Consider the following 14,099-nt stretch of genomic DNA (forward strand, 5'->3'; position numbering starts at 1 on the left):
TTCTCTGACCCGGAATGTGAGACTGACTACTCGCCCAGCAGCTCAGGTTTCCTGTAGTGGAATATAACATTAGAGAACAAAATCCAAGTGGTCGAAACACATTCTACTGTTTCAAATAAACACCACTGTTAGGTTAGGGTGCCAGCAGTTAAGAAATGCAGCAGGATACTCAGGAAACTGAGGCAGGAGAATCACTTGAACTGGGGAGGCATTGAGCTGCGATCTCGCCACGGCACTCCAGCCTGGGCAACAGAGCAAGACTCCATCTCAAAAAAACAAAAAACAAAACAAAACAAAAAAGATGGAGCTCCCAAAGTGCATGACTTCATGTTTGATAGTGACCTATAACTTTACTAAGTTTCTATTAACTAAAACGAATTTAAATATCTAGTCCCTTCCCACCTGTTTTTCTGAGCTCCCAGTTTTCTCTTTTTCACTAACTTCCATGTGTCATATTACAGACTGTCACCTAAACCAGGCATTTAAGTCACAGCATCACCTCTCCCCCAAATAGGGAGTTTCTCTTTTATTTTTTCTCTTTGAACCTTGTCTAAGGCCTCCTGAAACTGATGCCAAACTGTACCTTCTCAGACAATCCCCTTGCCTGTCACACCAGAGCATTAAATATCTGAAAAGATAAATAATTCACACCTCTCTCCGCAGTTTACTAACGAACCCTCAAGGTTGTCCGCTCTCTAGGAAACACACCAAATGCCTGAATTTTAGATGGAGTCCAGTGCAATTTATCTGATCAATAAATATGTACCAAAAATAATAGGCTTTTAATACTTATTTAAAATCTTCCATGTGTTTTTCACATTTCGATGAAGCACAGTATGAGAACTGCTTAAATGTAGCCCCCACCTCCCTCTCTCTCTTCCTCCTTCCTTCCTTCCAATAGCACGTATTGATTACCTAGAGTATATACCATGCACTGGGCTCAAGTAAGTAAGCGCTCAAGAAAGGTTTGATTTTAGAAGGAAATAAAAGTTTGGCTGGCCAGTAAAACTCACAGTGATCTGGAGGGTGGTGGATTCCATGATGTATCCTATCAGTGACCTAATTGCTTTCTGCACACTTGGCCTATGCTATGTGTTATACCTATGCATTTCATTCGATTGCAGGTTTCTCTTGTCTTTCTGACACACTCTTTTCACACCACATTTTAAGTTGATTCATTTTACTGTTTCCCCTCATCTAATATAACAGATGAAGCCGTGCTTGCACAGAGAGGGAGATAAGGAATAACAAGCTGCTTCTATAAGGATTTCATTGTGTGTCTCCTGCACAGTATAAGAGATGGTTCATCCCACTCATTTAGCAAATTGTCATTAAGTGTGTGCTGTGTTCCACAGTAGTAAGGAAGCCAGATATGGTTCCCATCTCATGGAGCTTCAGTCTGGTGGAGAGCTGAGATGATTTTCAAGTAGCTGCAGTAGAGTAAGATGAGAGTTTTGATCAGGGAATGAGAGGGGGATGTGTGAGCACTCGATCTGGGATGAGTATGAACTACAGGACAGAAGCTTTCTGGAAGGATATGCATTCAAGTCAAAATACAGGACAGTTAAATCAACCCTATAGATTAGTGTAGTAGGCACACATGGAAAACCTGAAACGTAAGAGGAACAATATGGAGATCCCAATGTTTCAGAATCATCCTTCCTGTAGCTTGTTGGTCTGAAGGCTTTGAGAGAAGAGCTAGTGGGATGCTCTGGCAGGCATGTGTGTGGGCTCAGGGTTAATCTACCTCCTGGAGTGTACTCATTTTGATTTGCTTGGTGTTTCAGTCTCTGCTCCGGATCCTGGAGACCCCCAAGGGCCGTGCTGCCTTCAGAGTTTCCAGCGGGTTCAACGGGCTGCTGTCTCTGCTCTCTGACCTGGAAGGCTCCCTCCAGGAGCCCCCGCTGCAGGCATGGGGAGTAGTGTCCCCCAGACAGACCCTGGAGCTGGTTTTGTACACTCTTTGTGCTGTGTCCGCAGCGCTGCACTGGGACCCTGTCAACAACGACTTCTTCAGGAGGAATGGGCTCTTTGAGAAGCTGGCTGAGGACCTCTGCCTGCTGGGCTGTTTTGGAGCCCTGGAGGAAGAGGGCGCTCTGCTGCACTCTTGGGCGGACACAAAGGCCAGGCCATTTGCAGATTTGCTGGGCACTGCCTTTTCCTCCAGCGGCTCACTCCCACCCCGGATACAGAGCTGCCTCCAGATCCTTGGCTTTCTGGACAGCATGGCCAGCGGCACCCTCCACTTGCGTGGGGACCTGAAGGAGTCCCTGAGGACCACGCAGGGGCCGGTTGTGGATGCTCAGAAGGGAGAAGCTGGCAGCGACCCCCAACGCAACTTCAAGCAGTGGCCAGACCTGGAGGAGAGGTAGCTTCTTCTGCCAGTGTGTCATCAGTGCGTCTCTGTCTCCTATTCTCACTCTAATGTCTTGCGCATGTGTAGTCGGTAGGAAGGCTCAGCTACAGAATGGGTGTGCAGAAATGTCACGTGACCTCCACTTCCTCAAATCAAGTTATCTCTGACTCTACGCTCTTCTACCTTGGGAGCTGACAGAAAATTCAATCTGAGTCAGTACTGGGTTGGAGGATGCTGTGAAGTCACATAAGAACCAGGGAGGGCAGGACCCTGCTGATATACTCACCTTCTCCTTTGGGATCTTTACTGTCCTAGGGAGCCCTGGTGCCTGGGCCTGGCATCCCTGGGTGTGCCAGGCAGCCTTTGTCTTCTCAGGTTTTATCTCCTCCCCAGGGCGCTGCCAGGGGTGGGGTGAGATCCTCTGATCTGCAGGACACAAACCACAGTGTCCACCCCAATTATGGAACTCTTTCTGTTCTTTCTTGCTGCTTCTACACCCCCTAACAAAGACAATTGCTCTCCTTACTTCCTTAGGCCAGACACCTCAATGGGTTCAGACTCAGTAAACAAATTTTTCCTCTCATGTCTGTAACAGAGAATTCCACTAAAGCAAGAGAGCACAAAGAACCATCCCTACCCCACCCCTCTTGGGGTGGGAAGGAAAATGAAAGAACACAACAGCAACAGTTGGTATCTTTTTCCATTCCTCTAAAGCATAAATGACAGAACACCCATTACTACTGCAGTAAGTTATCCTTCTGAAAGACACTGCTTTTTTTTTTTTTTTTTTTAAGACACTGCATTTTTATCCAGAGTGCCCCATTTGCCAGACTTCAGTGTTGGGGATAGTAGAGAAGGATGCATGTTAAATCTCCACACACTGAGATAATTATGATTTTGGGGGGTTAATCTGGCTAATTAATTGGTTTCCTAATCTTGCATTCCTGCACAAACCAACTCATTCATAATCTGTGTATTGCTGAATTTCATGTACTAATGTTTAAAAAGGATTTTTGCACTGATGTTCAGGAGTTTGGCCTTTCATACTCCTTTCCTGGCTATTTTTCTTGTCAAACTTATGCTAGCATCATAGCATGAGTTGGACAGTGCTTCTCTTCTATGCTATGGAAGAGTTTATGTAGGGATTATTTCTGTTCCCTAGCTAATGTGACAGAACTTGCCACTAAATCCTGTGAGCCCGGTTTTTTTCTTGTGAGAAAATTTATTCTCATGAGAATGCACTTCTGTTTGTTCTTGAATTATTCTTGGTTTGTTATTTTGCAAACTGATTTTCCCATTTCATCCAAGTTTCCATTTGTGGGCATCCAGTTGCTCACGATGGCTCCCTCGTGCTCTTCTGAGCAGCCCTTGTGAGTTCTGTGACTCATTTCTAACACTCATTTCTATTTACCTACATCTTCCTTGCTTTTTCTGTTTCAGCACTATTCACAGATGTTTACTTTTCAGTGTGTCCTATGAACCAACTTTCGACTTTTCCTGTTTCTCCTACCTTTTTTTTTGGTTATCATTTCCTTCTTCTACCTTTGGGCTTATTCTGGTGTTCTTTTGCTTAACTTGGATGTCTGTTTCCTTTTTCTTTTACATATAAATTTTTCTGTAATTCATAAGTTTTATTTTGAGTTTCATTTAGTATGAAATATTTTTCTAATTTCCCTTATAAATTATAGTTGACTCCTAAGTGTTTGAATTTTGAATTTCCATTGTTACAGTGTTTCTGGTCATCTTTGCTATTTACTTCTCACTCCATCAAGGTGACCGTCTGGGTTCTTATCCTTCAAAATTAGTTGAGGTTGACTTCATGGCCCTCAATGTAGTCCCTTCTCATAAATATTCTACATGTGCTTGGAAATAATGCATATTCTCAGAGTGTTAGATTTGATGTTCTATTTATGTCCCTTGGATCAAATTTGTCAATTGTTTCATTCAAATATCCTTTATCATTAATTTTAAAAGTCGGCTTGAAATATCAGTTTTTTGTTTTTGGAATAAACAGGCTTTATTGGGCTCATGGGTCTTGAGGGCCTCTCCACGTTCTTTTCGGCCTGTTTCTGCAGTCTCATGAGCTATTTCTTCTTCTGGTAGTGGGTCTCGGCCTTCTCTTTCTTCTTCTCCTCCAGGGTAGCTGTCACTGCCTGGTACTTCCAGCCAGCCTCTTGAGCCAGGCGCCCCACGTAGGCAGACTCTCTCACTGGCTTCAGATGCACAGCCTTGCGTGCAGCAGGAACCCCCATCTGGTTTTCCTGTTGTAGGGCGGTGGGATTCCATCGAACACCTCGGGGTCCAGGGCAGCCTGGCCTCGCTGGGTCTTGTGGGCAGCGGGCCCTGCACTGTCTGCTAGAAGAAGCTGCTGGGGGCCAGGAAATAATGGGCCCCTCGTCAGGGTTGGTGTTCATCCGCCTGCGGAAGAAGGCCGGCTACTTCAGCTTATTTCTGTAGAAATTGTCAGAAATGTTGACACCGTCGCAGCGCACCACCACCTTCCAGCCCAGCAGTACCTGCTTCACCACAACGGCCGCCAGGTGGCCCAGGAGGTGGCCTCGGCCTCCATCACCGGGACCTGCCCCTCCGCCACCTGCAGCAGCGGCCTGGGAAATGGAGTATAAGTTCTTGAGAACGATGCATTCAAAATCTCTTGTGATAAAGTGGATGTGTCAATTTCTGTTGAATTTTCCCTTACATATATTTGAGGTTATAAGAATCATACCTATTTAGAATTTTTATATTCTTATGGAGTCTAAATTTTTATCATTATATGGTGACCTTTTTATCCCTAGTAGTACATTTTGCCTTAATAATAATAGGACTATTATTATTATCAGGTTTCTTTTGGTTAGTTTGTGCCTGAGCTTTTTCTTCATCCTTTGGTTTTAACCTTTCTGTATACTGTCCTTACATTTTTAGGTGTTTTTCTTGTAAACAACAAGGAACCATTTTTGTTGGTTTTACTTTGTTTTTCAATCTAGTGTGGTATTGTCATTTAACTGGAGAATGTCATTTGTTTACACTTTCATAATTATTAATATATTTGGAATGATTTTTACTTAGCTTTTTACATTTATTCCACTTTTAAAAAACATTTTTGGTCTTATTTTTGAATTGTTTGATTTTTAAAAATTGTGTTTCCTACCTACTAGTATGAAATTTAAACTCTCTATGATTAATTTTATAGTAGTTACCCTAGAGTGATTTAGCAGGCATACTCATGTTTTTAGTTAAATAGTATCTTTATCCATCCAATTAAGACATCAAGACCTTAAAACTCTTAAATATTTTTGCCCCTTTTCTAACTTATACATTACTATTAGCTAATATTTTAAATTTGTCTCCTGTTAGTAAATCCATCAGATATGACAGTTATTGTTGTTGCTTTATAAAATATTCTTTGGATTTACTTACATGCTTTCAATGTCTGTGCTCACTATTCTTTCTTGCATCTCTGTTCTTCCATCTGGGATTCTTTTTTATCTACTCTAGTACATCCATTAAACTTTCCTGTAGTGTGGGTCTATTTGTGATAAACTCCCTTGGATTTTATTTGTGTGAAAATATATTTTCTCCCTAATTGCTGAAAGATAGTTTTGCTGGGTATACATTTATTTGTTGACAGTTATTTTCTCACAGTAAATGGAAGGTCTCCCCAGCTATTGCCTTCCATTGTTGCCCTTTAAAAATCATTTTTATTTCTCTTCCTTTGAAGGTAATTTGTCATTTTTCTCTGGTGGCTTTTAAGATCACCATTCTCATTCTGTTGCTTTCCTGTCATATATCTCAATGTACATTATCTTAAACACTCATTTTGCTTCATATTCATTGGGCTTCCTGAATCCCAACTGATGTCTTTTATAAAATATGAATTTTAAAATTATGACCTCTTCTCCATCCCTTTTCCTATTATGCCTTTTTGGAACTAACACAATTAGATGTATGCTTTACTTTTTCATTCTATCCTCCATGTCTCTTAATCTTTCTTTTACATTTTCCATCTCTTTGTCTCTCTGTGCTCTGTTCCAAGCAGTTTCTTTTGATCTTTCTTAAACCCACTGAATCTCCTACTAGATGTGTCTAATCTGATATATAATCTAGCCATTTAGGTTTTCTTTTTAAAATTTCGATGACAGTATTTTATATTTCTAGATATACTGTTTGGTTGTTTTTCAAATTAACTTGATTTAATAGCCCTTTTGCTTGTTCATATCTGTCTGTCATTTTTATTTCTTCAAACATAGGAATCATAATTATTTCTTCTTGTGTTTTTTGAGAGTCTATTGTTTCTGTGACAATCCTGGAAGGTTCCTTTTGTGATGTCTAATTTTTTATTGTGAATCTTGCTCCAAGATTTTCCTTTTCTTGGATTCCATGGAAACCATCCTCATTCTGGCCATCCTGCCTTTCTGTAGATATGGGAATGCCTCCATGGGGTCTTAGCTGCACTTTCCAAGCCAGGCCTTGACCAGATTCCCAGGTCCTGATTTTCTTGCTTGTCTTGGGAAGAATTCCTTCTCTGGGTTCCCTGTTCTGTATATTTCAGGGGCAATCCCTGAGGAGACCTTTTTCTTGGGCACCCTGATAGCATACAGGTTAACTTAGGATCTTGGTATGGAAACTTGTTCAACTTATTCTACCAACTCTCTGGGGCAGGGGAATATTTGTCAGTACCAAAGGACATTTAGTAAGTGATATCAGGTGAAAAAAGGCAATAGTAATTAGTTGAATGTCTCTGGAGGCTGAGCACTAAATATCTATTTATTTTTATTTCCCTCCCAAACTTTGGAATTTTAACAATAGGGAAACAAAGGCTGAAGAAGGATAAAAATCATGGTCAACGGTCACACATTTAGTAATTAATAAAGCTAGAATTTGAACCCAGGGCTACCTCCAAAGCCTGCATACTTTTATCTGTGTGTGCCTGTATGTGTACACACGTGTGTGTGTTCTTCCTGTTTTTTTCCTGATACTCCCACAATAATAGTGATAGTTTTCCAAACGTCAGACACGACAGCCTGCAGTTTGAAGATCGGGTTCTAACCTATGGACTGCATCAGTCCTCATGTTTTAGAGGTGAGTCTAAATGTCATCCTGGTTTTGTAATGAGTAATTTTTACATTTATAAGAGCCATGTTTCATAAATAGAGCATTTTTTTCCTCCCTAAAAGAGATACATGGCCCTTGGCCTTCCTTAATGGTTAGAGAACAGGAAGTGAAACTCTACTCCCTCCAGGGAGTCTGCAGAGTAAAGGGCATGGCAGTGGGCTGGGAATCAAAGACAGGATGCTCATCTCCACCCCACCACACCTGTATGTCCTTGGGCAGGTGGCTTCCCTTAGCTCTGCCTTCTGCAAAGTAGGTCCCCAGTCTCCAGGGAGGAGAGAAAGAGACAATGGGCCTTGGAGTCAGGCCGGCTTGTTCTATGCCTTGGTGGCTGTGTTCTTTGGCCCTGCTACTTTATTTCTCTAATCTTCCATCTCCTGATTTGAAGGCAGACATAATAATAGTATCTATATTGAGGGATGCTGTGAGGCAAGGATTGCAGGTGGTAATGGTGGTAGTTAGAGTGATCACAGCTGCTTCCTAAGTACGTGTGTGCCGGACACCATGCTCAGCTTTTTACGATGGACTATTCTTCATTCATTTAGTCTTTATGATAACTACAATTTAAGGAACATTTTTAATAACACAGAGGTGACATGTTATGTAATTCCCAAAATATATCTATGGTGCCCAAAATACATCATATGTCTCTGTGAAACATACACCATACCAAACAAACACCCCCACACCAAACACACTATATACACATCACACACAAATATACATACACCACATGTACACAGAACACACATACACCACACTGAACATACACCTTACACATACTGGCATATCACACACACCCACACACCACACCACACAGCACCTAGCACGCACACATGAATACACACCACACATACCATCTATATACACTACATACAGACACCACACAGCACACACAAAAACCACACATATATACATACCACATATCCACACTACATACACACACCATAGAATGGAGTGCTTACCCCTCAGCAGCACATCATCCACAGTGCAGGTCTGGAGGTGAAAGTGGAGTGGAAGCAGGGTCAGACTGTGGTGCGCCTTGCATAAATCCTATACGAGACCATTTCACTTTTATCCTATAGGTAATGTGGAGCTAGGGTGGTCTCTGTGCAGGGCTGTGGCATCATGGAGTTATGGGTTGTGAGGACTGCTCTACAATTGGGTCACGTATAGCTCTGAGAAAAGCCCCCTCCAAAGCAGGGCATCTCTGCTCCTTCTTGCTTCTACCTTAGCATATGCCTTCTCCCAGCCCCTGCTAGTCCTCGTGGGTTGACATTTATTCCTTATGTCAGCCGAAGGAGCAACCCCAGTCACCTTTACCTTGAGCTTAAGTTGTGGCTATAACTTATAGCCCTAAGGAGACGTCATTTCAACAGGAATGCGGTATGCTCCAGGCAATGGTTAAGGTTTCAAGGGGCACTCTGCAGGCCAGAGCCCTAAACACTCACTCCTCTGGCTCTGCTGCTGGGCGTCCTGCAGCTTCATCCTAATCTTTCCTGTTGAAACAATGTCCCCTGTGGGTATGAGTTGTATCTGTCACTTAAGTTTGTTAGAGGTAATTGTTGTGAGTTTGATGGTTGAGCCAGACCATTGAGGAAGGGTGGGGGACAGTGTAGTTCCTGAGCAGTTCACATGAAGGCCACACTAGCCTTTGGAAGGCACAGTTGTGACCCTGTTATTCCCACTTGGAAGCCTCCAGTGCTTCCCCATGGTTACCAGGAGGGAGTCAGACATTGGGAGTGTGGGGCACACAGTCCCGGGGGTCCCACCTGCCCATGGCATCACTCACCTAGCACCTTGCAACCATGTTTCAGACTCAGATTTTGTATATGCCCTTTACTCAACCTGGGATGCCTTTCCTGTCTTCACTCTGCCTGGACAGTTGCTTCTTACGCTTTTGTCTTGGTTTAGATGTCACTTCTTCCAAGAAGCCTCCCCCGGCTGCCCCATCCCATCCTGTGGGCCAAATCAGATCCCACTGCCTCATATCTCCTCAGCACCATCAGCACTGATCACAGTGCAAATCAATGATTAATTGTGTAACCTTCCTTGGTTACTTTTTTCTTTGGTGCATGTTTGCACACTTGAGCATATCTGAAACCAGGATATGCATTAAAATGGATGCCAAGGACATCAGCCACTTAAGTTGTCTCTTCCCCATCTGCTAATAAAGCCACTGTACATCTATCGATTTTTGGCTTCTTACCACTGTGGAGATAAGATGGTGTTCACATTTCTTTCTTCTGCTTCAATGGTGAGGCCCATGTGAGCATGGACTGGGTCTGCAGCTCCTGGTCTGCATCAGGGACCCCCATGAACGGTCACTGAGTCGAATATGGGCATGAATGAATTGAGAAGATGGGCAGGACAGGAGGAAAGGCAAGGAGGGTTGGCAAGGCAGATAGTCTTGGGCTCTCGTGCCTGGTGTCCTGAAGAATCCTGATGTGCAGTGGTCTTGCAACTGCTTCAGATATGGCTGCTCCTGCCTGCTCCTCTTCTGGGCTCCCACTATTAGAGACATGAATGGAGCATTATGCTTGTATGGTGGGTGCCCTGGCAAGGGCAGCCCCAGAAATTGAAAGGACATAGAGAAGTTCACCTAATCAGGTCTGGGGAGGAAGTCAGCGAGGTTTTCCTGGATGAGGAGACCACTGAGCTAAACATTTAAAGATGAGAGTTATCTGGTCTGAGATGGGTTGAGGAGGCATAAAGGTGAGACGCAAAATCAGCTGTCTGGAATAAGGTTTGTTCCTTCCTTCTGTAGGCATTGCTCGGACTTCAAGCTCTAGTAGGGCTTTAAGCTATAGGGATGGATGGGCAGAGATCATGGCCGGAAAGGAGAGGAGCAAAGGAGCTGTCTGTCCCTCCTTCCAGCGATGGCAGTAGCTTGAACAGGAGAACATTTTGAGAACTATTTAGGACATAACTTTGCCTGGCCTTGGTAATCGATTTGATGAGAGTGTGAGAGAGACTGGTTGGTGCCAGCCCCTGAGAGAGAAGCCCTGGAGGTTTGGAAGAGGATGGTGGCTGTCTGGAGTAATCAGCATGGACTGTGCAAATGAGACTACTTTGCTTTTAGTTTTCTAATGCATCCCTCAAGTATCCACAGGCCTTAGTAACAGGGGATAGGTATTAATCTTGCCCCCTGAAGTTTGATAGAGTCCATATAGGGGACAGTCTGTCTGACTTTCATATCTAAGCAGGACAAATACCAGGATTGGAGCAGTCATCCTCTCTGACGTGCAGCTGCTGTGGGTGGCAGGATTTTATAGCCAAGCTCAGGGGCTGTGTGACATGATGAAGCTTCACTGGTTCACATCCTGCAAAGGCCCCTAGGCTTCTTCAAATGAGATGCAAAATTTGACCAAGCATGCCTCACACATCCACTGGCTCCCAAAGATACAGGTGCTTTGGGATTCGTACTTTTGATTACAACTTTCTGTTGTACCCACAGGTCCCTTGTGAGATACAAGCCATCTGGGAACACCAGGTCAGGTGGGGGATCAGTGTCTGCCATCCTTGGGATTCAGAACCTTGTCTCCATTCCTGCTCTGTCAATCCCTACCATACAGCAATGCTTCTCATAGTGTGGCCTGTAGACCACCTGCATCAGAATCTGTTGTAGAGTTGCACAAAAATACAGTTGTGTAAACTAGATTTCCTGAATCACAAATCCCTGGGGTTGAAATTTATGGTTCAGTTTTTAAAAAGGTTCTCTTGTTATGTGTAAGCACATTAAAGTTTGAGAACTACTCCAGGTGCTAGACATCTTTTTCTTGAAAAAATAGTAAAAAAAAAATCTTAGCTTTTTTCACCGAGGTGAGATTCACAGAACATAAAATTAATAATCTTAAAGCAAACAATTCCATAGAATTTAATGCATTCACAGTGTTGTGCAAAGAACACCTCTGTCTAATTCAAAATATTTTTATCACCCCAAAAGGAAAAGCTATACTCATTCTCATTCTTTTCCCCAATCCCTGGGCTACTACCAATCTGCTTTGGGGATTAACCTATTCTGGATAAATCATGTATAAATGGAATCATATAATTGGTTTCCTTTGACGTTTGACTTCTTTCAGGTAGCTTAATATTTTTGAGGTTCACTTACATTGTAACTTATATCAGTACTTCTTTCCTTTTTGTGATAAAATAATATTCCATCATATGGGTACACACCATAATTTGTTTATCCATTCATTTGTTGATGAACATTTGGGTTATTTCCTTTGGTTCTTGTAAATAGTGTTGCTATGAACATTCATGTTCATGTATTTATTTGAGTACTTGCTTTGAATTCTTCAGATTATATGCCTAGGAGTAGAATTGTAGCTCAATTCAATAGAATTGTAGGAACTGTCAAACTGCCTATTTTCACAGCAGCTGAACCAATTTTACATACCCAACAGCAACATAAGAGGATTTCAATTTCTCCACAGGCTTGCCAATATTTATTTTCCTTTTTAAAAAATTTTTTAGACATTCTAATGGATATGGAGTGTTCTCTCATTGTGATTTTGATTTTCATTTCTCTAATGGCTAATAATGTTGATTGTTTTTATGTGCTTGTTGGCCATTTGTACATCTTTTTTGGGGAAATGTCTATTCAGGGGCTTGGCCCATTTTTTAATTGGGTTGTTTCTCTTTTTGTTGCTAAGTTGTATGAATTCTGTATATAATGTGGGTACTAGACTTTTATAAGAAATATGATTTGCAAATATTTTCTCTCATTCCGTAGATTCTTCTTTCATTTTCTTAATAATGTCCTTTGATGGCCCAAAATTTTCAGTTTTGATGAAGTCCAATTTATCCATTTTTTCTTCTGTTACTTGTGATTTTGGCATTATATGTAAAAATCCATTGCCAAATCCAAGGTTATAAAAATTTACCACTGTGTTTTCTGCTAAAAATTTTGTTTTGGCTCTTATGTTTAGATTATTAATTCATTTTGAGTTAATTTTTGTATATGACAAGGGGTCAGGGTTCAGCTTCATTCTTTTGCTTATAACTGTTCGATTGCTCTGGTACCACTAGTTGAAGAGTCCCTTCTTAAATTGTCCTTGTACCCTTATTGAAAATCAAGGGGCCATAGATACATGAGTTTATTTGTGGATTCTCAATCCTATTTCATTGGTCTCTATGTTTATCCTTATGTCAGTTCCACTCTGTTTTGATTATGTAGCTTTGTAGTAGGTTTTGAACTCTGGAAATGTGAGTTCTCCAACTTTATCTTTTAAAATATTGTTTTGGCTTCTTAGGGTTTCCTACAATTCCACGTGAATTTGAAGGTCAGCTGTCACCATTTGGCATGCTGCTAGCTGTGGGCTTTTCATAAATGCCCTTTGTCATGCTGAGGAATTTACTATCTATTTCTAGTTTTTGGAGTGTTTTTATCATGAAAGAGTTTGAGATTTTGTCAAATGCTCTTTATGAGTCAAATCAGATGATCATCTGTTTTTTTGCCTTTGTCTATTAATGTGGTATATTTTGTTGATTGGTTTTCTTATGTTGAACCACTCTTGCATTTCTAGTATAAATCATACTTGGTCATGGCATATAATCCTTTTAATATGCTGTTGAATTTAGTTTGCTAGCATTTTGCTTAGGATTTTGCATGTATGTTCATAAGGGACATTGACCCCTTGGATATTGGTAGTTTTTTTTTTGTTGTTTTTTTGTTTTTCTGTATTGTCTTTGTGTGGCTTCAGTATCAGAGTAAAAATACAGGCTTCCTTGCTGTTCCTGGAATATGCCAGATGTACTCCTACTTCAGGGCTTTTGCAATGGCTCTTCCCTTTGCTTGAAATGCTTTTCCCATGGATGTCTGCATCCCCTCTTTCAGTTTTGCCCTTCTTAAAGAGGCCAAACCTGCCACTCAAATTAAAATTGCAGATTACTCTCCTTCTCCATATAAGCACTCTCAATTCTCCTTTCTTGGCTCTTTTTTTCTCAATAGCACTTATCATTTCTTATTCATTATGATATTGTTATATATTGATACATTATATATAATAATTATTAATTTTAATTTACTTATTTATTATGTTTATCTTTGTGTCTACACTCTTCCCCTCACACCCAGGTCATGGATTTTAGTTTGTTTAGTTTACAGATATATCCAGAGTGCCTGAATAGTGCCTGGAAAATAATAAAAGGTCAATAAGTATTTGCTCAGTTGATTTGAATAAATTACCCCCAAGCAAAAGAAACACTCCTGAGTGCCTTAGCTACTCTGAGGACTAAAAACAATCTCGCTTTGTATGTGAAAGCAGCAAGATGGGCAAGGTGTTGGAAAATCAAATCGGATGCTGGTAATTTGGGATTAGCCTGTAGTTTATTATTATTATTTCAATTCACACAAAGTAAAAGTTTCCTTTTTTGGCCTACAGTTCTATGGGTTTTTTTTTTTTTTTTTTTAGGCGAGGTCTTGCTCTCTGTCGCCCAGGCTGGGGTGCAGTGGCGGATCTCAGCTCACTGGCCCTCCACGCCCTCCCGGGTTTCACGCTATTCTCCTACCTCAGCCTCCCGGTAGCTGGGACTACGAAGCGCCCGCCAACCAGCCGACTAGTTTTGCATTTTTAGCAGCAGAGCGAGGGGTTTGTGATGTTAGCCAGGATGGTCGATCTCTGAC

At 41.6% G+C, this 14,099-nt stretch overlaps 1 protein-coding gene and 1 pseudogene across 26 annotated transcripts in view; one reads left to right on the top strand and one right to left on the bottom strand.

Annotated features, from left to right (window-relative positions):
- The window catches only part of WDFY4 (WDFY family member 4), a 297,261-nt gene that overhangs the window by 56,470 nt on the left and 226,692 nt on the right, over positions 1–14,099 (top strand). For all 26 annotated transcript variants that reach the window (XR_004177002.1, XR_004177003.1, XR_004177000.1 and 23 more), the window contains one exon: positions 1,788–2,368. Coding sequence is in view for 19 of the 26 variants with exons in the window: in XM_021943264.2 (XP_021798956.2) it covers positions 1,788–2,368 (581 nt within the window). In the remaining 7 variants the exon portion in view is untranslated. The remainder of the gene's footprint in view (positions 1–1,787; positions 2,369–14,099) is intronic.
- Positions 4,324–10,985, bottom strand: LOC116269525 (annotated as a pseudogene).

Source organism: Papio anubis, chromosome 11 (genome assembly GCF_008728515.1).
Source record: "Papio anubis isolate 15944 chromosome 11, Panubis1.0, whole genome shotgun sequence".
Lineage (NCBI taxonomy): Eukaryota > Metazoa > Chordata > Mammalia > Primates > Cercopithecidae > Papio > Papio anubis.